This window comes from Bos indicus x Bos taurus, chromosome 5 (genome assembly GCF_003369695.1).
Source record: "Bos indicus x Bos taurus breed Angus x Brahman F1 hybrid chromosome 5, Bos_hybrid_MaternalHap_v2.0, whole genome shotgun sequence".
Classification (NCBI taxonomy): domain Eukaryota; kingdom Metazoa; phylum Chordata; class Mammalia; order Artiodactyla; family Bovidae; genus Bos; species Bos indicus x Bos taurus.
This window is the reverse complement of record NC_040080.1, coordinates 85,323,559-85,346,509: the sequence shown is the minus strand read 5'-3', so window position 1 is coordinate 85,346,509 and position 22,951 is coordinate 85,323,559. Positions and strand designations below refer to the sequence as shown.

Here is a 22,951-nt window from a genome sequence, read left to right as displayed (position 1 = left end):
GGGTTGCCATTTTCTTCTCCAGGGAGTCTTCCCCACCCAGGGATTGAACCTGTGTCTCCTGTGCCTTCTGAATTGCAGGCAGATTCTTTACTGCTGAGCCAGCAGGTAAGTCTCTTGAGCTAATAAAACTCATTATGTTACTAATATGATTTTATTAATAATAAGCCCCCAAAAGATGGACAGAAACAGCAAGGACCTAACAGAAGCAGAAGAGACTGCGAAGAGGTAGCAAGAATACACAGATGAACTGTGCAAAAAAGGTCTCAATGACCTGGATAACCATGACGGTGTGGTCACTCACCTAGAGCCAGACATCCTGGAATGTGAAGTCAAGTGGGCCTTAGGAAGCATCACTACAAACAAAGCTTTTGGAGGTGATGGAATTCCAGCTGAGCTATTTAAAATCCTAAAAGATGATGCTGTGAAAGTACTGCACTCCATATGCCAGAAAATTTGGAAAACTCAGCAGTGGCCACAGGACTGGAAAAGGTCAGCTTTCATTCCAATCCCAAAGAAAGGCAATGCCAAAGAATGTTCAAACTATTGCACAATTGCACCAATTTCACATGTTAGCAAGGAAATGCTCAAAATCCTTCAAGCTAGGCTTTAGCAATAAGTGAACCAAGAACTTCCAGATGTACAAGCTGAATTTAGAAAAGTAATAGGAACCAGAGAACAAATTGCCAGCATCCACTGGATCATAGAAAAAGTCAAGAGAATTCCAGAAAAACATCTACTTTTGCTTAACTGAGTAGGCTAAAGCCTTTGACTATGTGGATCACAATGAACTGTGGAAAATTCTTAAAGAGATGAGAATACCACACCACCTTACCTGTCTCCTGAGAAACCTACTTCCAGGTCAAGAAGCAATAGTTAGATCTGGACATGAAACAACAGAATGATTCAAAATTGGGAAAGGAGTACGTCAAGGCTATATATTGTCCTTCTACTTATTTAACTTATATGCAGAGTACATCACGTAAAACGCTGGGCTGGACGAATCACAAGCTGGAATCAAGACTGCCAGGAGAAACAGCAACAACCTCAGATATGCAGATGATACCCCTCTGATGGCAGAAAGCAAAGAACTAAAGAGCCTCTTGATGAAGGTGAAAGAGGAGAGTGAAAAAGCTAGCTTAAAACTCAACATTCATAAAACTGAGATCATGGCATCTGGTCCCAACACTCCGTGGCAAATAGATGGGGAAATGTGGAAACTGTGACAGATTTAATTTTGGGGGCTCCAAAATCACTGCAGACAGTGACTGCAGCCATGAAATTAAAAGATACTCACTCCTTGGAAGAAAAGCTATGATAAACCTAGACAGCATATTTAAAAAGCAGAGACATCACACTGCCAACAAAGGTCCATATAGTTACAGATATGGTTTCTCCAGTAGTCATGCATGAATGTGAGAGGTGGACCATAAAGAAGGCCATAAAACTGATGCTTTCGAACTGTGGTGCTGGAGAAGACTCTTCAGAGTCCCTTGGACTTCAAGGAGATCAAACCAGTCAATCCTGAAGGAAATCAACCCTGAATATTCGTTGGAAGGACTGATGTTGAAGCAGAATCTCCAATACTTTGGCCACCTGATGGGAAGAGTTGACTCATTGGCAAAGATCCTAATACTGAGAAAGACTGAGGGTAGGAGAAGAGGGCGACAGAGAATGAGATGGTTAGATGGCATCATTGACTCAATGGACAGGAGTTTGAGCAACTCTGGGAGATGGTGAAGGACAGGGAAGCCTGGTGTGGTGCAGTCTATGGGGTCACAAAGAGTCAGACACAACTTAGTGACTGAACAGCAACAATATGATTTTATTAATAATAAACACAAAATTACTTTAAGTTCTGATATTTTAGAAGCACTGTCTTTTTATCTAGAATCATTTAAGATTTCATGTCTTTTAGAAGTTTTATTTTTGATAGTTCCTATTATCTTTATATTAAGGCTACTCTTGGAAAATTTTAGAATACTTGATGCCTCCCATCTGGTCTTTCTATTAGAAACTGGAAAACCTGAACCATGGATCTGACTTAAAGAATAGAGGTAAAAAAAAGCTGGAAGAGCCATGCGTAGTGGGAGTTACTGTGAAACCTTGAGAGCCACTCCATGTGGTGGCTTAATTGTTCTCTGGAATCAATCTTTTTTATGAGACTGCACAGTTTCCAGCTCGACTTTTCAGTTTTCTCAACATTTAAAATTAGATACTGAAAAACACCCGTTGCAGACTCTTACCCAGAAAAAGACAGCACTGGCACAGAGGGTTACACGTATACACTTTCCCCATGTGGTAAAGGGAACACGCTCTTCTTCCTAATTAAAAAAGAAAAAAAGTCAATCAAGGATTTCAACAAAATCATTTTTCTCCTAATTGGTTTGCTGTATCCTAGGTTTAATTTTTTGTATGTAAATGTTCACAGAAATTTATTCATAATAACACAAACTAGAAGAATCCCAATTGCCCATCATCAATCTATTCAAAGGATAAACAAATTGTAGTATATGTATGTAATGATAAGTTACTTAGTAAAAGGAGAACTAAGAATACACCAAGCAGTTTGGGTGAATTTCACAAGGATTGTGATAATTAAAAGAAACTAGACACAGAAGACTATATCCTAGTCATTTTCATTTATATAAAAATTCCACAAAAAAACAAGACTATAGGAAAAATCACTTTTTCCTATGGCTATAGGAAAAAATGATCAGTGCTTGTCAAGGTGAGGATTTCAGGGAGGATCTAGAATCCAAAATTATTAATATACAAGGGGACACTTGGCATAAAAGAATTGCTCTATGTTTATGTTTGTGGTGGTGGTTACCTTCCTGTATATGTACACGTTTCAAAATTTATCATATTGTACATTTAAAGTTGATAAACACACATACATACACATATAAACATATACACACACACAGTGAGTGTGGAGAATCCTTAAAAAACTGGAAATAGAACTGCCTTATGATCCAGCAATCCCACTGCTGGGCATACACACCAAGGAAACCAGAATTGAAAGAGACACGTGTACTCCAATGTTCATCACAGCACTGTTTATAATAGCCAGGACATGGAAGCAACCTAGATGTCCATCAGCAGATGAATGGATAAGAAAGCTATGGTACATATACACAATGGAGTATTACTCAATGGAGTATTACTCAGCCATTCAAAAGAATACATTTGAATCAGTTCTAATGAGGTGGATGAAACTGGAGCCGATTATACAGAGTGAAGTAAGCCAGAAAGAAAAACACCAATACAGTATACTAATGCATATATATGGAATTTAGAAAGATGGTAACGATAACCCTGTATGCGAGACAGCAAAAGAGACACAGATGTATAGCACAGTCTTTTGGACTCTGTGGGAGAGGGAGAGGGTGGGATGATTTGGGAGAATGGCATTGAAACATGTATAATATCATATGAGAAACGAATCGCCAGTCCAGGTTCGATGCATGATACAGGATGCTTGGGGCTGGTGCACTGGGATGACCCAGAGGGATGGTATGGGGAGGGAGGTAGGAGGAGGGTTCAGGATGGGGAACACGTGTACACCTGTGGCGGATTCATTTTGATGTATGGCAAAACCAATACAATATTGTAAAGTAATTAGCTTCCAATTAAAATAAATAAAAAAAAATAAAAAATAAAGATAAAATCATTAACTTATCCTAGCCCCTATAAACAGCAATGATACAAAATTAACATTTGACTTCCAGGAAAAATGCATTCTTGGGTGCTCTTAAAAAACACACGGTCTCAAAAGCCTAGGCTTAATTTTTTAAAAAAATTAGTTTTCAAACTCAGCCTCCTTATTCAAAATTGCATGTTTTTTGTTTTTTGTTTTTTTTTTGGTTAACAATTTCAAACATACACACAACAAAACCAGTGCAGTGTTTATTTTACTAACAGTTTCTGAGAAGGCAAGTGTGAATAACATACTGTTTAACTGCTATGATTTGAGCTCAACAGTCTGGGTGTCTGACAACGCTATTCCTGAGCTTGTCTCAGATTTCAGAAGTGACTGCAGTGATAGCAAAGAGCCTGTGCAGGACAGAAAGTTTCGCAGATACCTGCAAGTACCAGGTATCCATTGTAAGTTTCCTGACTGAACTTTTGTATTAATACAGTGTAACTCGAGTTTTTAGCATTTCTATTTTATCGTTTATATGAATATACTGAGATTGTTTTTAGAGACCCAATCAACCATGTCATCATAGCTGTAAACATATACATGGCATTTCCTTTGTTCCAGGTGTTATTCCAAGTAGGTTCTATTCCTTAACTTCATCAGCTTACCACAATCATATGAGGAAACAACTCTTGTATTTCTGTTTTACAGCTGGCTAAACTATGGCACAGAGAAGTTAACAAATTTCCAATATCACTCAGCTAGTAAGTTGTTGTGTTAGGATATGAATTCCATACGTTTTATCCCCAGGGCCTCACCATAACACTGCTGGCCTCTCTATACAAAGGAGGGTGTGTTTGCAATAAAAGCAAAGTGAGGAATAAGAAGGGAAAAAATGAACCTTCATCTTTAATTTTTTACCAAGCAATGCTACAATGGAAATTTAACTTATTAGCTGGCAATTTTAAATTTAAAATGGGTAGGTTTAAATTTCTAAAATATCTTTTCCTCAGTATTTTTCATACGTTGCCAATAACATAGCCGTTTGTTTTTCAGTACTCAAAAACATTATGCACATCTGATTTTGTCTAAGTTTCAGCCTTCTTTTCTGAATGTACAATCTTCCACAAATACATGCTTTGACCCCCGTCTTTCATTGTAAACAAGAGAACTATTCATAATGGAAATTATTTGAAGCCTGTTACATTATAAAATACAACTGTCACCTTCTGTTGGGTAACTGAACCTCACTTTTTTCCCATTTATAAAATGAGGGGGTTGAACTGCTCTCTCCAGACCCTTTTAGTGCCAACATTCTGTAAATCTGTGATTCAATTTATAAGTCTATAGCTGGAGCCATTTTCAGATGCTCTTGGTAAAAAGCATTTTCTTCCCAAGAGTTATTCGTATTCAAAACCTACTGTCCTTATACGGATGACTGCAAATACAATTGGCTCTAAATTTTCTATGTTGATGGAAAGAAGCAATAATGCAGATGATTTTAAAAAATCATCTTTCACTGACTTTGAAATGTTTATACAAAGAGATAGTCTTATTTTTAAATTCTGCAGCAACCATAAAAGCAGCATGTTTACCTTTCTAGTTATACAAAATGCCTAACATGGGGCCTGAATATAGTGGGATCTCAACAAATGTTTCCCCTTTTCATCCACTCTCCGGTTTTAGGATAACAGTCACACTGTTCTGTGCACATTCCAACCGGAAGAGGGAGCAGTGGCTGAGGCTTAGTGCAAGACAGCTAGTCTGATGAAAAGTGAGCTGTAGGGACCTCCCTGGCAGTCCAGTGGTTAACTTTGCCTTCCAATACAGGCTGTGTGGGTTCAATCCCTGGTCAAGGAGCAAAGATCCTACATGTCTTGTGGCTAAAAAACGAAAACATGAAACAGAAGCAATATTGTATCAAATTCAATAAAGGCTCAAAAAAAAAAAGAGAGAGAGAGAGAGAGGGCTGTAATAATGAAGGTACATGTGAAAAATTGAGAATCAACTATGAAAAGCAATGTGTCTATTTTTTTTTTTTTTTACTGGTATGGAAAGATACAAATCAATACATCTTTTATACATTTCTTTCAGAGTTTATGTATTTTTCATTTTACTGTTATTAAGAAAGAAAGGACCACAGTTGTCTCCTGTGTCCACTATTCTGAACCGTGCTCCTTCACTTTGGCTGTACATTAAAAATCACCAAAGAAGCTTTAAAAAAAATTTTGTGCCAGAATGCATCATGAGTGTACATAGACAGAAGCTGGGCATCAACATTTTATAAGCTCCTCGGTGATTCCAGTGTGCAACCAAGTTTGAGAACCCCAGCAATATATAGATTGAACTGCACGCAGACGACATCCTACTTACCTGAGTGATCTCATTGATCACCACGTGAGTGCACCGTGCCTCGTATTCTGGTCGGGCTTGCTCTTCCTGCTGCAACTCAACGGTGTCCCATTCGTACTCCAGTTCTGCCTGGCGCCGCTTCCAAAACTCCAAAAACAAGGTTACTAACAAAGAGAAAGAAAAGCATCATGTGGCTCTTCAAGGATCAGTGATGCTTCAGAAATCTGTACTGAATAATAGTAATTACAACACTTTTGTACATGGTCAATAAAATCCGATTTTAATTATAGATGACACTAATACTTAAAAGAGAAAAGTGAGCTAATGTTTGTTTTTTAAGGAAAATGTTGATAATTTATCCAACTTGTGAAACCAGGCTATATCATGGGGAGGGTAGTAGTGTGATGGTCAGAAGGAATGTGATCGTGTCTACCACTAAAGCATCTGCTACTAGCACATTACTGCCAATAAAAAAACAAAGGCAACTATAATAATTCAAAGCAGTCCATGGTCCATCTTTTAGTCTGCTTCTCCTTGCATTCCTCTCCCTCATTCCCTCCAAAGGGCCTGGGGGATGAGAATACTTTAGTGGTCCCCAAATCTTTATTTTCTACCGCCCAAGTCACCCCAATTAAAATAATGTTCTTAAATATGGAAATATATTTTTCAATTTGTATAAAGTATGAGTAAAACAATTTTTAGAAATCTTTATTATTTTTCAAGACTAGCCACTTCAAATACTAGACAGAAACAATACTAAGTGTTCATTGAAAATATGGTTTCAGGGTAAATCCCCTAGGCACTTCTTCCAATCAGACCGTTACCATTAGCCTTTTCTGCACAGAAATTCTGCAATAACCAGTTACACCCACAAATATTTCTGAGTCTCTACTGAGAATAAAGAGGAAAAAAGATACGGTGTCTGCTTCAAGGAGCTTCTAAGTGTATAGGAATGACAGTGAAGTGCTACTTACAGTGGACTTTTAAGAGGGCTGTGATCTAGTTAAGTGCTGGGTGGTCTGGGCACAGAGTCACAATGTATCAATAGCAAGGCTGTTCCGGAGGAGAGGGCCTCTGGGGTGAGTTCTGAGATGCCACAGAGCTGATCAGGTGAAGGTAGAATGTCAAGGCCATTTCCCCCAGGGAGCTGTGTGTGCAAAGGCAAGATGCTAAAGAGACACAGGAGCACTACTTTCCAGGAAGTTCAAATAGTCCAGAACTGAGCCCAGAGTGTGGTGAGATGGGTGGGGCCGCCAGGTGGACAGATGGCAGGGGAATATCACAAAGGACTCTGTGTGCCTTAAAGATGGAGGAGACATCAAAGGCGGTCAAGAAGGAGCAGAGGCAGCTAGACCCAAGGGCCGGTCCAGGATTCTTCAGCTAGGAGGTGAGAGAAGATGGCATCTTAGCAGGTAGACAGATTGGATGCAGGTGTGATGAAAGGGGACGATCAAGGATGCTTGCCAGGTTTCTGGCTTTGGCAGTGTCCTGAATTCTAGTGTCACTCCCTGAAATAAGGGCAGGAAAAGGAGCAAGTCTGAGAGAAGACAACTGATTTGGTTCTGATCAGCTGCCTGCGGGCCCCAGGAGAGATGTCCGGTAGGCAGATAAAAGTCTAGAACTCGGGAGAAAGACCCAGACTGAGCAGAGAATTTGTCCTGTTTCCAGCGGTAACTGGGGTAAGAGTGGACGAGCTCTGCATGGACTATGGAGGGGCAGTTCTCACTCTGGCTGCGGGAGAAGTACTGAGAGCTCTTAAAATGTTTTGAACCTGGGCACCACCCTCAAGGTTCTGATTTTATCGGTCTGGCATTGTTTCTGGTCTTTGGAAAGCTCGACGGGGCAGTCAGGGTTAAGAATCAACCTGCAGACAACAGGGAGCCTTTGGGTAGAGGGCAAACAGAGGCTGTCTTGAAATCCTGCAGACCCTGCCACGGGCAGCTGGACATGCGGGGGAAACCTCGGGATGCGCCATGAGGAAGGTGAACGCAATGCTTCCCGATGGCAAGGACAGCGGAAATGCTCAAAACACCCACCTCCTGGCAGTGTTTGTTCTGACTTCACTGATGTTCCAACAACAGTGAGTGAGAGTAGAGATAATCTGGACTTTGGAATCAAGTCTGAATTCTGGTTGTGACAATCACTAGATGTTTGACTACCGGTTACAATGTTTCCACAGCCTGAGCTACTGCTTCCCTCTATGGAAAATGGGGGAAATAGGAAGGAGCTTACAGGCTGTCCTGAGCTAAATGACATAACATTTATAAAGACCCTCATGACCCTCTGAGGTAACTGCTATTACCACCCCCATTTTGGACATCAGGAAACAGAGGCACAGAAAACTTCAAATACTTGCCTGAGATAAGGAGTCAGGTATCGAACCAAGGTATGCTTGGCTTCAGAGCCCAAGCCCTTCTTACAAATGAGCCTAACTGCTCCATATCCCACCTCCCGCTGGCTCTGTTCCAGCACCCACTCTGCTGAGATGTCATCACTGCTTGCCTGCCCAGTGTCTGATTCTCCTCCTCCAGGACATAGAGCTAGTAACTGCCCTCTGTCCCAACACTGCCTCTGTGGGTACACTAACCCTCATGATGCCACTGCTGTGATCACCTCATGTTCACAAGCATATATGGGTGGCAGCCTGGCTTTTTCCCACAGATGCTGCTGTCAATGGAGGCAAAGAGCACAAAGTGGGGGAGGCCACTAATCATCTGTGCGGTTGGGAAGCTAGAAAGATTTCAACCAGTCCCCAGAGTGGCTCCTGCTTTCAGGACAGGCCCTTCTCCTTTTACATGCCCTTCCTAGAATGAAGGAGTTTGTTCCTCATTTATGGGTAAGACAGCACTTTGTGACTCCTTGACCAGAACCTTCAAAAACAAACCATTTTGCTGAAACAGAAGCATGGTACCACAGCTCAGTTACTCTACAACCTCATCTGGGTCAGGGCAAGGGATCCACAGTGGTGAGTGTTCCGTACAGAGAGCGATGCCTCCACCACTGAGAACCTGCCCAGCCATTCGCACTTTTCCCCCATCCGGGGGGAATGAAGTATCCATGGGATGAAAGCCTTGAGGGCACCAGCTAACTGTGGACTAAGCTGTGACTGACTGGCCCTGCTCCCCATCTGACCCATGCTCACCTCACACGCAGATACTCCAAAAAGAGACCCCAGCTTTGGAGAATGAGCCAACTCTCCTCGGGCTGCACATGAAGCAGAACCAGCACCCACTTACTAAAGACCCCTGGGCTCATATGACCACACACCTTATCTAACAGAAGACCCCTACTTTTTAATTTGAGAATCCTATTTCCAACATTGCATTACACCTTCCACCCATGAAGTTCTTTCCACTCTGTCTTCCCCTCTGCAGCTATGAAATCAGTCCAGAGTGAGTGTACACTCTGCAAAAAAGGCACACACTTTATTCCCTACGCTGATCTACACTTGTGCACGTCACAATGGATAGCACTCACACATCCTGACCTTTGTCTGCTCCTGCATTTATCATTTACGATGTCCATGAGGGCAGGGATTTGGTTTAGCCCATGGCTGAAACACTAGCAAACAGCAGGCACTGGGTAAGTATTAGCTAAATGAATGTACTGTGGGAAGTCATTCCAAAAACTGGAGGATGGCCACTGCCTGGGACAGCTGAAGGATGTAATCATCTACTTGGGGAGCCAAGCTCGCTCCAGCCGCTCCCTGCTATGCCTGACTGACCACTGTCTACCACTCTCTGCTCTGCCCATCTTGAGGGCCTGGAGCAGCTGAGAGGAGGATGCAACTGTTGATGGGTGAGGTTGTGGTGGCTCCGGCCCTTTGAGTGCTGGGAGTTATTCAGGAGAGAGATACAGAAAATATCACATGTACCATCCTGTCCCATGGTTCACTTGACCCAGGACCACTCACCAGGGGACATGCTGGCCCTTTCCAACCTCAAGAAAGGGACTGTGGGTGGGTGAGAAGATAGTATCTTTCCTTTAATAGCCACTTTACAAGGCTAGCCTGGAAAAAGCTCTCGAAAGCCACTTTGGATACTTTCCCTGTGTTTATGGAATCTCTCTAAATTTTGTCACTTTAATTGAAATATGAGAAATACAGCTATTTTTGAAATTTTTATTTTTTTTCAATGAAGAAAATTCTTATTTTCTTCTTCTAAGTAAAGAAAGTTACTTTTCACTTCATTTGAAAGAGCAGCTTACTTTCACGAATTTATATCTTCAAGCATAACTATTTTGAAAAAAATCTGTGATGCAGGACATGAAAGCCCTACTGTGTTTTGGGACCCACAAGCAGGTGGATAAAATGAACAGGACTGATCTCGTGAGGCTGGGCTTCCTTACTCCTGATCCAGAAAGAAGGGTCTATACCTGCATAGGTGAGGTAGGACCAAGGTTGTAGAACCATTATTTTCTAGCCCATTTCTCAGATCCCCAGATAAGATAGTGTAATTATATCAAATAAATACTTCCATATCCTTTTAAAAGTCTGTTACAACTTTATTACTATTCCCTGCATTTTGTCACTGATTTAAGGGCTGACGACAACCAAAGTACCTACAGAGCTCTGATTCTGTGATTGTCACTTTTTGTCTTTGGGGCCTCTAGTAATTTGCTGCATCTGCCTGAGTGTCATTTTCCTCATCTTTAGAATGGGAGCGTAACAGCCACTCATTTGCTCAGTAACAATCTAGTGACAGTATTAGCAGGAGATGAGTTATGAAAACTTCTCTTCTCACAAAAAGCAAGAGAAGCAATTTAATCAGTTGCTATAAGGAAAGGACAGTGAATACCCTTCCCCTTCCTCCCTGAACTTGAACATAAAATGGATGCTTTTTACCAAATCCTGAAGTTGATGCATTCTGAGTGGAAAGTGGTAGAACTTCTGTGCAAGCCTGAAATGGCCTGATGAAAAATAATGCTGCTGCTGCTGCTGCTGCTAAGTCGCTTCAGTCGTGTCTGACCCCATAGATGGCAGCTCACCAGGCTCCCCCATCCCTGGGATTCTCCAGGCAAGAATACTGGAGTGGGTTGCCATTTCCTTCTCCAAGGCATGAAAATGAAAAATGAAAGTGAAGTCGCTCAGTCATGTCCGACTCCTAGCGACCCCATGGACTGCAGCCTACCAGGCTCCTCCGTCCATGGGATTTTCCAGGCAAGAGTACTGGAGTCGGGTGCCAATGCCTTCTCTGGAAAAATAGTGAGTGGGCAGCAAATCCTCGGAACCTTGGAGGGCTGCAGGAATGGGTGGGAGTTTCTTAGTTCCTCATGTCATAGAGCTGAGAACTCAGCAGGGTCTATGACATGTAAGGATATTATACAGCTAAAGAAAATATCCATCTGATGGAAGATTCCAATACACAGTGTAGGTGGTTGTATCCAGCAATGTCTAAGGACAAGGCCCACTCTGTAGCTGGGATCGTTCTGGTTGCTTTAACAGTTTGCTGCTAAAGGCCTGGCAGGTTTTATTGGGTCTTGAAACTATTCAGACTTCTGTAATCACTCACAAAGGTAGATGAGTTTGCTTAGCCTAGATTCCTACTTCCTAACTGAAAGACTACAAGGCTGAAGATACATTTCTCGGGATAAATAACAAGGTCATACTGTATTGTACAGGGAACTATATTCAATATACTGTGATAAACCATAATGGAAAAAATATGAAGAATTCCTGTATATGTATATTTGAATAACTGTGCTGTACAGCAGAAATTAACACAATGTTGTAAGTCAACTATATTTGAATAAATTTTAAAAATTGTAATTCTAAAAAAAATACATCTCTCAGACTCTCCTGCAGCTAGGATTCCAGATGTGGTTTTTAAAATGCCCATCAGATGCACCTGTGTGTCATCAACATCAGAAATGCAGCTGGATGGAGACAGAGGTGGTCACAGGAGTTGCATCATTTTGCTAGTGTGGATGCTGCCACAGAAGCAGAGACCTGAAACGAACAGTTGTAATAGTCACTTTCTGATCTCCAAGTGAAGCTAGTCAGGGTGACGGCTTCCTGAAATCCCCCTTCTTATGAGCTAGGTGTCTGAGTTTTTCTAGGAATCACTAGGCCCACCCTAGAACTCAAAGGTGAAAATTAAAAATGGCAGTCATGCAGCCAGCCAAGAGGCTGGTGGGGAGCATCAAAGAGAAGTAGGTAAGAAACGACAAGGAATGGGGAGGGGAAAAGGCTTTCAGAAGCTCTACTTCCACCGGGAGTAGTTGGTGTTTAGCACTCTAGGAGTCAGTAGGAGCAGATGTACTGGCTTGGCCTAAAAGGGGGGATATTTTTCAAAGAAGTACATGATTTATGCAAAATTTATTATACAAGGTTTTCTCCTTTCAACTTTTATAGTTTCCAGGGAGAAGAAAAATACTCTGCAACATACATCTGGGCACAAGAGATGGTACAGGAGTATGATGATGGTGATATGAAAACTTCAGTTTTGCAATTGCAGGCTTTCTGTAATGAGGTTCCCAGCAGTAGTTCTCATCAGGCAGAGGTAACAAGAAAAGCAATAAGGCATTTAAAATAAAAACTTCATCATACACACACATATCCTTAAAGATACACATATGGTGCCGTGAGCAGGGCTGAAATGTTTTCTGCATTCTAAAATCTGATGAAATAAAATCAGCAGCTCAATATGCCTGTCACTTCTATAAACATGGTGTAGTTTAATGATCACAGAAAGCAGAGCTGGTTAGGAAATTTGAAGCTTTTCTTTTGTGTCAAAGTAATTTTTGCTTCATTTAAGAAGTCTCTTTTAATTAGGGCTATCAGCTCTATTAATATACAGAGTTCAATAGATGTGTTTGAATTTTATAGATTATGAATTAGTGTTGAGACTGAGGTTTGGGCAGTTTAGTTAAAACTGCCTCTGCCCACATGTTCAGCACTCACCCTCTTACAAGGATAAAAAAAATGAAAGGTGTATTTCACAGTGAAGGAGACAGAGAATCTTAATATATGAACTTGATCTTTATTCTTCCGTGTGGCAAATATTAGCTACTGTTTGGTCTCCAGCCAAAACATGCTAAATGTCTGAATGACAATGTGACTTATTAGGTACATTTGGCTATCTTACAGTTTACTTCATGCAGGAGTGGCAACTAATATCTCTTAAAAGTGTCCAAAGTAATTGGCCTGCCTGTTTTGTGATTCATTTGGGGACCCTTCATAGGCACAACCACTGCAAAAGGGAAATACCACCAGGGACACCTATAAACAATGGTGTCTGTATGTAAGGAGCATGTGTTGACAGGCTGTCTTCTCCAAAATAAGAAACTTGGTTCCGTTTCCTCCCCCACCTAGCTACACCCTGAACTGTTTTATCCCAGACTCACACAATGAAATTGGAAATGCATTATCTTTGAAAATGAACATTTTTTTCTCCTATGGTAGAACATTCACATCAATTAAACATGTCAAAGTCTGTATAAAATGATAATTGCCTCATTACATTAATGATGCTTTTCAAGATAAATAATATATAGTGTTAAAGCTTCTATATACAAATTATATTCTTAAGGATCACATCTGTCCTATTTATTAAACAGAATGTTGTTATGATAAGAGTAGCAGCATGTATTCATTATCTAGTTACTCATACAGAAGTATATAAACAAGAAAGCTTACCTGGAATCCCCACGTTGCTGCTTTTCCTGAACCCCTACCCCATGAAAATTAGGTTGGATCACAGCTAGGGATGCTATTACAACAACAGCTGCCAGTGAACCATGCCTCCCTGTATTATCTAAGCCCTTAAGCTGTCCTCCCATCTCTTCACATTGTTGTTGGGTTGACCATGACATGCTTTGGTTGATGGAACATTTGCAAACTAGATGCAAATGTAGGCTTAAAAAATGCCTGGTGTGTACTTTTCCTTTCCTGCTTCTCTTTGGAACCCTGAACTGTCATGTGAAGAATGCTGGTCCAGCTCCTGGAGGTTGAGAAACCATGCAGACCAAGACGAGGTGGCCCGGTTGAGCCCTGTACAACCCTGCTTGGCGAATTTCCCACCTGACACGAGAACCATGAGAAATAATACATGTGGGTTTTAAGCCACTACATTTTGAGGTAGTTTTTTTATGCAGTAATTGATACAATGGCCCTAAGAACTATAAATGTGGAGTTCCAGGGGAGCTGAAGCTTGGGCAATCCAAGAGACTGAAAGTGGGTTGTTTTGATAGTCTCTGTATATAAAACCGTATAAAGATGTTAAGTTCAGTACTTATGTGATTTTAGGGTTTTTGTTTGTTTGATTTCAGTTAAGAGGCAAAAGGAAACTGAAAAAAAAAAAAAATATATATATATATAACTTACCCCACACCCCCATAAATACTGCAAAGACTAGGGTTCCAAAACTGTCAAAGATGCACAATTTCTGTAAAATACAATAATGACATTTACATGAATTATCTTCTTCACCTACTAAATTCATCAAATATGCACTGCTTTGTATATCTTACAGTCTGGAAATTTCTTTTAAATCTGTTGCCTAGTTTGACAATCACCATATCTACTACATACTTACAGACGAGATTTCTCATTCTCCTGAAAGCACATAGCTTTTACCAGACTACATTTTCCAAAGGAATCTTTCTGTGTCTTGATAAAGAAATAAGCACAGCTGCTAAGATTCCATTTTGCTGAAAGCCTCTAACATACTTTTGAATAACAGCCTCTTTTTATGGACGATCAGAGTGAATTTGAGGAAACAGAATGGCCCAAAGAGTACAATGAACTCCAAACAACTTTGAGATTTATGATTTGCATCTTATCATCCCACCCTGGTCAGAGGGCAAGTTCCCGAATTCCTGGTTTTCTTGTTAAGAGAAGCACAAAACTGGCGTTTACTTTAAGATGGCTCTCCTCCAGAGCTTGTTTTCCTCAAATCCAATGATGACTTTTCTATCATGGCTGACAGAAGCTTTCATCAGGATAAAGATGCAAAAGTGCTTTTGCTGACATTACAAAGGGTACAATGATCACGAATGAATACACTACATACTCTATTTACTAGCTTACTAATTTTCAAATTTTTGCTAATTGTCTCCCTCTATTAATTCCTGAAAAATTTTCCAATTAGCTACCAATTTTTCATCAGTGAGCATTTTTATATCTCCTAAAAAGGTCTATAAAATTAGTAGAAAAAGTGGCAAACACAATATCAACTTTATGAAAGAGCTTATGAAAAGTAAAGAAGACATGCTAGAAAAGGAAGCTATAGGCTAAAAATAAATAAAAGCAAACTCTTCAGTGCCAAAGAAAATTCAAAGCTGCTTCTAAGTAAAGAACTTGACTTTTTAAAAGTTCTTTCTGGGTTGCCCTTATACTGATGCAAAATGAATAAACTTCCATCTAAATGAAATATAAGTTAAGGTTATTTTTGTAAAATAATATCCACCTACCCATCTTCCTTTTTTTTTTTTTTTCCAATAATAGGACTATTTAATTAAACATATGAACGTACTGATTTTGTACAACACGCATTTCTTCCTTTCCTCTGCCCCAGGAAGCCAGCGCTCTAGAACCCCATGTTTATAAAAACACACTTTGGCAGCTACTATGCAAGGTGAAAAGAGTGCAATTCCCAAAGTAACAACACGTAACCAAAGTGGGCAACAGAAAAAGGCAGAGGGGAGTGGGCCCAGTGCTGCCCATCTTCTTTTTTTTTTTCTTCTTTTCTTTTTTATTTCTTTCTTTTTTTTTTTTTTTCTCTTTATTAGGTTGGCACTAGTTTTTTTTTTTTTTTTTTTTTTAATTTAATATATTCCTTACAAATTTAAGAACCCATCCTGAACCCTCTCTCAAGAGGAAACGATTTAAGAACAGAAACTCTTGAGCATTATTTAAGCAGTACTGCCCAACTCTCTTGGTAGCATCTCTCTTTCAATTCCATTTATCTTGATGTTGTAACTAACTAATCTGTTACTTCTTTAAGAAATTCTGCCCTAGTTTATATCCTTTTCAGTGGCCCACATCCCTTTGAGCTTCAAAAACACAGAAGTCGCTCAGTCCTGTCTGACTCTTTGCAACCCCATGGATTGTAGCCCACCAGGCTCCTCAGTCCATGGGATTTTCCAGGCATGAATACTGGAGTGGGTTGCCGTTTCCTTCTCCACCCATCTTCTTATATATCCTTTTCCAAATCATGTAGATGCCCCTCAATCACACATATATTTCCTGAGCAGAAAGAATAGTCCCAAACTGTCATTCAGTTACTCCTCTCAAAAATCCAGCTTAAGGAAGACAGAATTAACAAATGAGTGATCAATCTGGGGAACAATGCTCCCCACCTACTCTAGTCCTAGGATTACACAGAACACAGATTTCAAATCTTTTAGCTTGGACTCTCTTGAACCATCTTTTCCAAGCTCTCTTTTAATGTCATGTCTCACCCTTCATTGAAAAATTATTAGAGGAAAAGCCCTATGAAATACAGTTCTGCGTGTTATAATGTTAGTACTGAAGATTCTGTTCAGTGTTACCTCTCTTCTAGGAATCAGTGCAAACTTCTCTCTATGTGATACCTCCCTATTTGCCCTGATGCCTCTACCCTCCCACTCAAGTAAGAGAAAATCTTATTATGCTGACAAAAAGCCACTAAAAGCACATCTGTCAATACCAGAGAAGTGGGAGGGAAAGGAGCAGCAAGAAAAGGCAAGTGTACTGCTAAGGCCAAGCTCACCGCAGCTGCTGAGCTCAAGACATCTTGCAAAGCAAGATGTGTCTGGCACTCCTATGAGAGAGAGTTAGGTGGCTCGGAGGAAGTTACCATTTTTGCCATATGGGTAAGAATCAAGGAACTGAAAGTGTAAGATGGTTGGCCTCTCTGCTCTACATGCCCCAGAAACAACATGGAAGCAGGAAGTAAGGCGGAAGATAAGCAAAGAGTTTTCTTGGTAAGAAGCTTAGCTTAGCTTGCTTGGCAGGATGGCAGAGAGGGAAAGCTGGCTGTGCTAACAGTGGCCCCGAGTCAGCACACTGCTTTAGTCATGTGGAGCAGGAAGGCAGAGAGAGCTGTACATGCGGGCATGATGATTTTAAGTGGATGATAGAAATCTAGAAAAGTGACAATTTGCTATGCTTTCTTCCTGCAAAGGAACAAAATCAAAATTATGTAACAATGCATTTCAAAGACCTAAACGTTATAACTTAACCATATTTCCTCTTTATCTTGCCAGCTAAAAAGCTAAGAACTTTAATGCTCAGTCACAAAACCAGTATCAATCCTGATTATTTCCATAACTGTTTCTTCATTTCCTTGATCCTGATTATCTATTTCTAATTTATTAATAATTCTGGCATATATATCTAGTGAATTTTCCATCACTTTCCAAAAGGAAAGAAATGACTATAAATAAATGAAGAAATGATTGAATTAACCAACAAACAGGAAAGGTGTTTCTCTTTTTTCCTTTTTTACCTTATTTTTTCATTTCATTCTTTTATTTATATTCTTTTATACACTTCCCTCCCTTTGTAAATCACTCTGAAAAGACTCAAAGGATTTTTTTTGAAACTGGAAGAGAATGATTCACTTTTTTTCCCCAAAACATGAGAGTATGAAAATTTCTTAAGGAAAATGGAATTTCCATTTGTACTCTGTGGAGTACAGTTTGCCTCTGGTCTTATCCCCCGCACTTGCCTTAAATCCTGTGACCTGGGGATACACACTAAGGCCCTTTATGAGTCAACAGTACTGGAAGGCAGCTTCTCTCTTACTACCTCCAAGTCTTTCACTTTGAGCGACCTCTGATGGTTATTTATAGTCTAGAACTTGTGTTGGTTGAAGGGGAGTGGGCGATGAAATCTAATTTAACTCATAAGGTATAAAAATACATGTGTTGACAAGATCCTGAGATCCTCTTAATTAAGTGGTGGAGCAATTTTTCTGAGTTTGATTCAAGAGTGAAGTGCATGGTCATACAGTCAGCCAGTGAGGAACATGGTAATAGCAAGGAAGGCAGATGTGTTGTCATTTTCTGGCTTGTCTCTCACTAGGCGGGTGGTTGAGCAAATTATTTAATCCTGCAGATTCAGTGTTCTAATCTGTAAAATAGAGGTAACACCTGTTCTGCCTGCCTTACAGCACTGTTTTGTATGTCAAGTGATAATACAGGTATGAGTATAACTTGGCGAAGTCTGAACTATAAAGTTGCATCACTATATTAGCTGTGTATTCAGTTAAAGTAAGACTTACATGGAGCAGATCAGAATATTCTGAGATGATAGAAATATTCCTAAACTTTCAGAGCAGAGTGAGGGGACAGAGAGATCAAGACAGGGAAGAATTCTATGAAGGTCAAAGTTATCAGGAAAACCTTCTGAAGCAAGCCAACCATCTTTCTTCCTGTCTAGCCTTTCTGGCATGCCTTTCAGGAAGCTTCCTCCAGTCTCAATGCCTTTGCTAAACCTCCTGGATTTTAAGAAGTCATATAGCTCAAGACCATCTATCTGCATGTGTAAGGGGAACCAGATGTGTTTGGTAGGAATGTTTAGAGACAAAGTGAATATCTGTTACCATTTGAAGACAAAACCTTTCTTATGCATTTTTATAAATACAGTCTAAATCTGATCTGCAAAGTCTTTAAAAATCCAAGGAGAGTTTCAGCATACTTTCAAAGTGGAAAAACAAGTACAGATTTCAGGTTTCCATTCACTTGAATTAAGGAAAATACTTATAACAGTAAACCTATTAAATAGTATTTATGAGATAAGACAGGTTTGAGAAATCTGCTTTGATTACTTGAAACACTCAAGCAGTTTCAATTCCACAGTTCTTCACTGACCTTTCAGGAGATTATTGATAAGGCTTTTAATTTCAATGTATTATTTATAAACAAGGAATAGCACATGTATTTTATATCTATCTTTGAAAATGAAGGCTTAGCTGAAAATTACCTTTCTAAATTCCTCAAGAGGAAAAAAATTTAAGCACTATGTTGTACTAAATATATTAGAAGGCAAAAAAAGCTTTCATTACTTGTAAATGTTTGAAAGAAATACCTTTGAGGACTCGCAAGTAACATTGAGTGACCAGAATGGACACTCATTATCACATTGAGGACACATTATGATCTGGCCGCCAATATTAGGATCACAAACTTCTTTGCTAAAGAAAAGAGAAAAATAAAGTTTAATTTTTAAAAATTTAATGAACAAGACTTTTTATCAGAATGATAAGATCCAACATCCATTCATGATAAAAAACTAACTAAATTCTTATAAAACTAGGAGTGGAAATGAACTTCATTAACCTGATAAAATCTTGCTGTATAAAACCTATAAAAGACATTATACTTAACAGTAAAAGGCTGAAAGTATTTCCTTTACATCAGAAACAAGATAATATGTCCCACTACCACCACTTCTTTTCACTGGTTGTGATACCACTGCCAACATAGTTAATAAAAAAAAATAAACAAAAAAAAACAAAGACAGGGGGAACGGCAAGGAAAAAAACCTGCTATCCCTAATAAATTACATAATTGTTTATACGGACAACTCAATAAAACTTGCAGATAAATTATGAGAATAAATGAGTTTAGTAAGTTTGCTGGACACAAAATCGGTATATAAATATATATATATATATATATATATATATATGTATATATATATATATGTAGGGTCCCAAAAAAGAAATTGTGTCTCTAAAGATCTGCCACAGTTAAGAATTTTAATTTTTTATAACTGTTTTTCAACAACTTAAAAATATGAAGAGCCCAGGAACAAAAATCTAATTCAAAATGTACAAAATTTATATGGGGAAAATGTTAAAATGGTTGTAAAAGAGTGAAGAACCTATATAAATAAGTAAATTATCATGTTCATCATTTGGAAGAATCAATACTTGAAGATGTCATTTCTCCCTTATTTGAGCTATAAATTTAATAGAAAAGCAAAGCCTCAGAACAGTCAGGACATCTCCTAAAGAACAAGGTGCTACTGGGGTTGTTTAGTTGCTAAGGTCTTGTGACTCTACAGACTATAGCCCACCAACTTCTGTTCATGAAATTTTTAAGACAAGAATACTGGAGTGGGTTGCCATTTCCTTCTCCAGGGGATCTTCTCAACCCAGGGATCAAACCCACATCTCCTGAATTGACAAGCAGATTCTTTACCAGTCAATCACCTGGGAAGCCCTTTAAGTTAAGAAAAACTGAGCAAAAGAGAAAAACAGAGTTCAGCAAGAGACCTCTGCATACACCAAAACTGATATATAATAGGCACCATCGACCCAGCAAACCAGTAAGGTAAAAACTGATGTTTGAATAAACAGGGCTGCTGCAGTGGAATATCCATACAGAACAAGGTGAAAGAGAACCCCTAAATCCTATTACATATAAATCAAATTCCAGGTGGAAAATAAAACTGCAAAAGTACCAACTTACAGAAGAGTATCTAGATAACCTTGGGGTAAAGGAAAATACTACTAAAGAAAAACAAAAAAGCATAAATCATAAAGAAAAATATTAATACATTCAAAATCTTTTAAAAGTAAGAACCTCATTAAAGCACTACAAAGAGAGGGGGAAAAAAACAGACTGGCAGAAGTTTTGCAATATACAGGAATGACAAAGGACTACTCACAAGTTTAAAAACTCCAACAAGTTAGTAAGAAAAACCCAGCAAACTATTAATAACAACAGGTTGCACACTGCTCACTCTAGGAGAAGCTATGCAGATTGACTTCAATGTGAATGGGATTGGAATTGCAGAATTAGTTAGCACTGCAAATAACTCAGTAAAAAATAACTGGGCATGAGAAACACTTCAAGAATATCTGAGTAAAGATCTTGGAAAACATGCCCCTCCACAAAGCAAAGAACTTGACAAAATCTGTCAAAATTAACCTCTGCAGAACTGCAGAAACTAAACAAAGGTTTCCAATAGTATGAGAAGTGTTTATTTGAGAAAAAACAACTAAATATTTTCCATAAAATAGTGAGTTTTGTGGCATTTTAACTTGGCTTATCCCCATCCCCATAACCTCAGCTTCATGTTGCCCATTAAAGCCAACAGTCTCACAACCAAGGTATCCTCAGTTCAGTCCAGTTCAGTTGCTCAGTCATGTCTGACTCTGTGACCCCATGGACTGCAGCACGCCAGGCTTCCTTGTCCATCACCAACTCCCAGAGTTCACTCAAACTCCATGTCCATCGAGTCAGTGATGCCATCCAACCATCTCTTCCTTGTCATCCCCTTCTCCTCCCGCCTTCAATCTTTCCCAGCGTCAGGGTCTTTTCCAATGAGTCAGTTCTTCACATCAGGTGGCTAAAGTACTGGAGTTTCAGCTTCAGCATCGGTCCTTCCAATGAATATTCAGGACTGATTTCCTTTAGGATCTCCTTGCTGTCCAAGGGACTCTCAAGAGTCTTCTCCAACACCACAGTTCAAAAGCATCAATTCTTCGGTGTTCATTCAGGTTTCTTTTGGTTCAACTCTCACATCCATACATGACTACTGGAAAAACCATAGCTTTGACTAGATGGACCTTTGTTGGCAAAGTAATGTCTATGCTTTTAAATATGCTGTCTAGGTTGGTCATAGCTTTTCTCCCAAGGAGCAAGCATCTTTTAATTTCACGGCTGCACTCACCATCTGCAGAAAGCTCAAGAAAATAAAGTCCGTCACTGTTTCCATTGTTTCCCCATCTATTCGCCATGAAGAGATGGGACTGGATGCCATGACCTTCTTTCTTTGAACGTTGAGTTTAAAGCCAGCTTTTTCACTCTCCTCTTTAACTTTCAAGAGGCTCTTTAGTTCTTCTTTTCTTTCTGCCATAAGGTTGGTGTCATCTGCATATGTGAAGTTATTGATATTTCTTCCGGCAATCTTGATTCCAGCTTGTGCTTCATCCAGTCCAGCATTACTCATGATGTACTCTTTGGCTTTACAGATCCAGATAAACTGATAGTGAACATAACAACTGCCTGATGGAATGCTGAAGACATTCCCCAACATGCAAACACAGAGCCACCTGGCAAAGACTCAATAAAATGATTGATTCCAGGCATTTAAAGAAATCACTGTCCAATCATTAGCAGATAACTAAGCTTTTGTATACAGACCTCGTGGCCGTGCATGATAAACAATATAACTTTACAGAATTTGTTCAGGAAACTAACTAAATAAATCCTATCATCAGCAGCAATGACAATAGAAGCAATAATAAGCTCTGAGGAGGGGTAAAATCTGGTTTTCAGATTGACCACATTATAATTAAAATGCCCAGTTTTCAACAAAAAATTACAAGGTACATAAAGAAACAGAAAAGTTTGGCCATGACACAGGGTGAAAAAGAAGCCAATAGAAACTCCCTGAGGATGTCCAGACATTGGACATACTAAATGAAGACACAAATAAGCAATTATACATATGTTCAAAGAACTAATAGAAATCACACCTAAAGAAATAAAGTATGTGAGCAGCTTACTGTACAGAGAATATGAACAGATAAAAATTACTTGAAGACCAACTAGAAATTCTAGAGATATAAATATAATGAGTAAAACAAAAAATTCACTAGAGAGGTTCCTTTGCAGAATGAACTGGATGAAGAAAAAGTCAGCTAACTTAACATTAGGTCTATTGAGATTATCTTGTCTGAGAATCACAAAGAATAAGGAATGACAAAAAATGAATGTAGCCTCAGAGATGAGTGGGACACCATCAAAAATACACATAATAGGAGAGCCAGAAGGAATGAGAGAAAGAAAGAGGCAGAAAGAATATGTGAAGAAATAATGGCTGAAGAACTTTCAAAATTTGATGAAAGCAAATTAATATAAATTAATTTGTATATCCAAGAAGCTCAACAGGCTCAAAGTAGAATAAACAGAGAAATCCAGACATAAGCACATCAGACTCAGTGTATCAAAAGTCAAGAACAAAGATAGAATTCTGATAGTCGAAAGAGAAAAGTCATTCCACATATACAAAGACTC

General features: G+C 39.3%; 1 protein-coding gene across 3 annotated transcripts in view; it reads right to left on the bottom strand.

Moving 5' to 3' along the window:
* Window positions 1-22,951, bottom strand: part of ANO6 (anoctamin 6) — a 234,930-nt gene that overhangs the window by 34,660 nt on the left and 177,319 nt on the right. For all 3 annotated transcript variants that reach the window (XM_027542646.1, XM_027542645.1, XM_027542644.1), the window contains 4 exons: window positions 19,008-19,113; window positions 14,319-14,379; window positions 6,017-6,159; window positions 2,244-2,321 (listed from right to left, as the gene is read on the bottom strand). In XM_027542646.1, coding sequence (XP_027398447.1) covers window positions 2,244-2,321; window positions 6,017-6,159; window positions 14,319-14,379; window positions 19,008-19,113 — 388 coding nt within the window. The remainder of the gene's footprint in view (window positions 1-2,243; window positions 2,322-6,016; window positions 6,160-14,318; window positions 14,380-19,007; window positions 19,114-22,951) is intronic.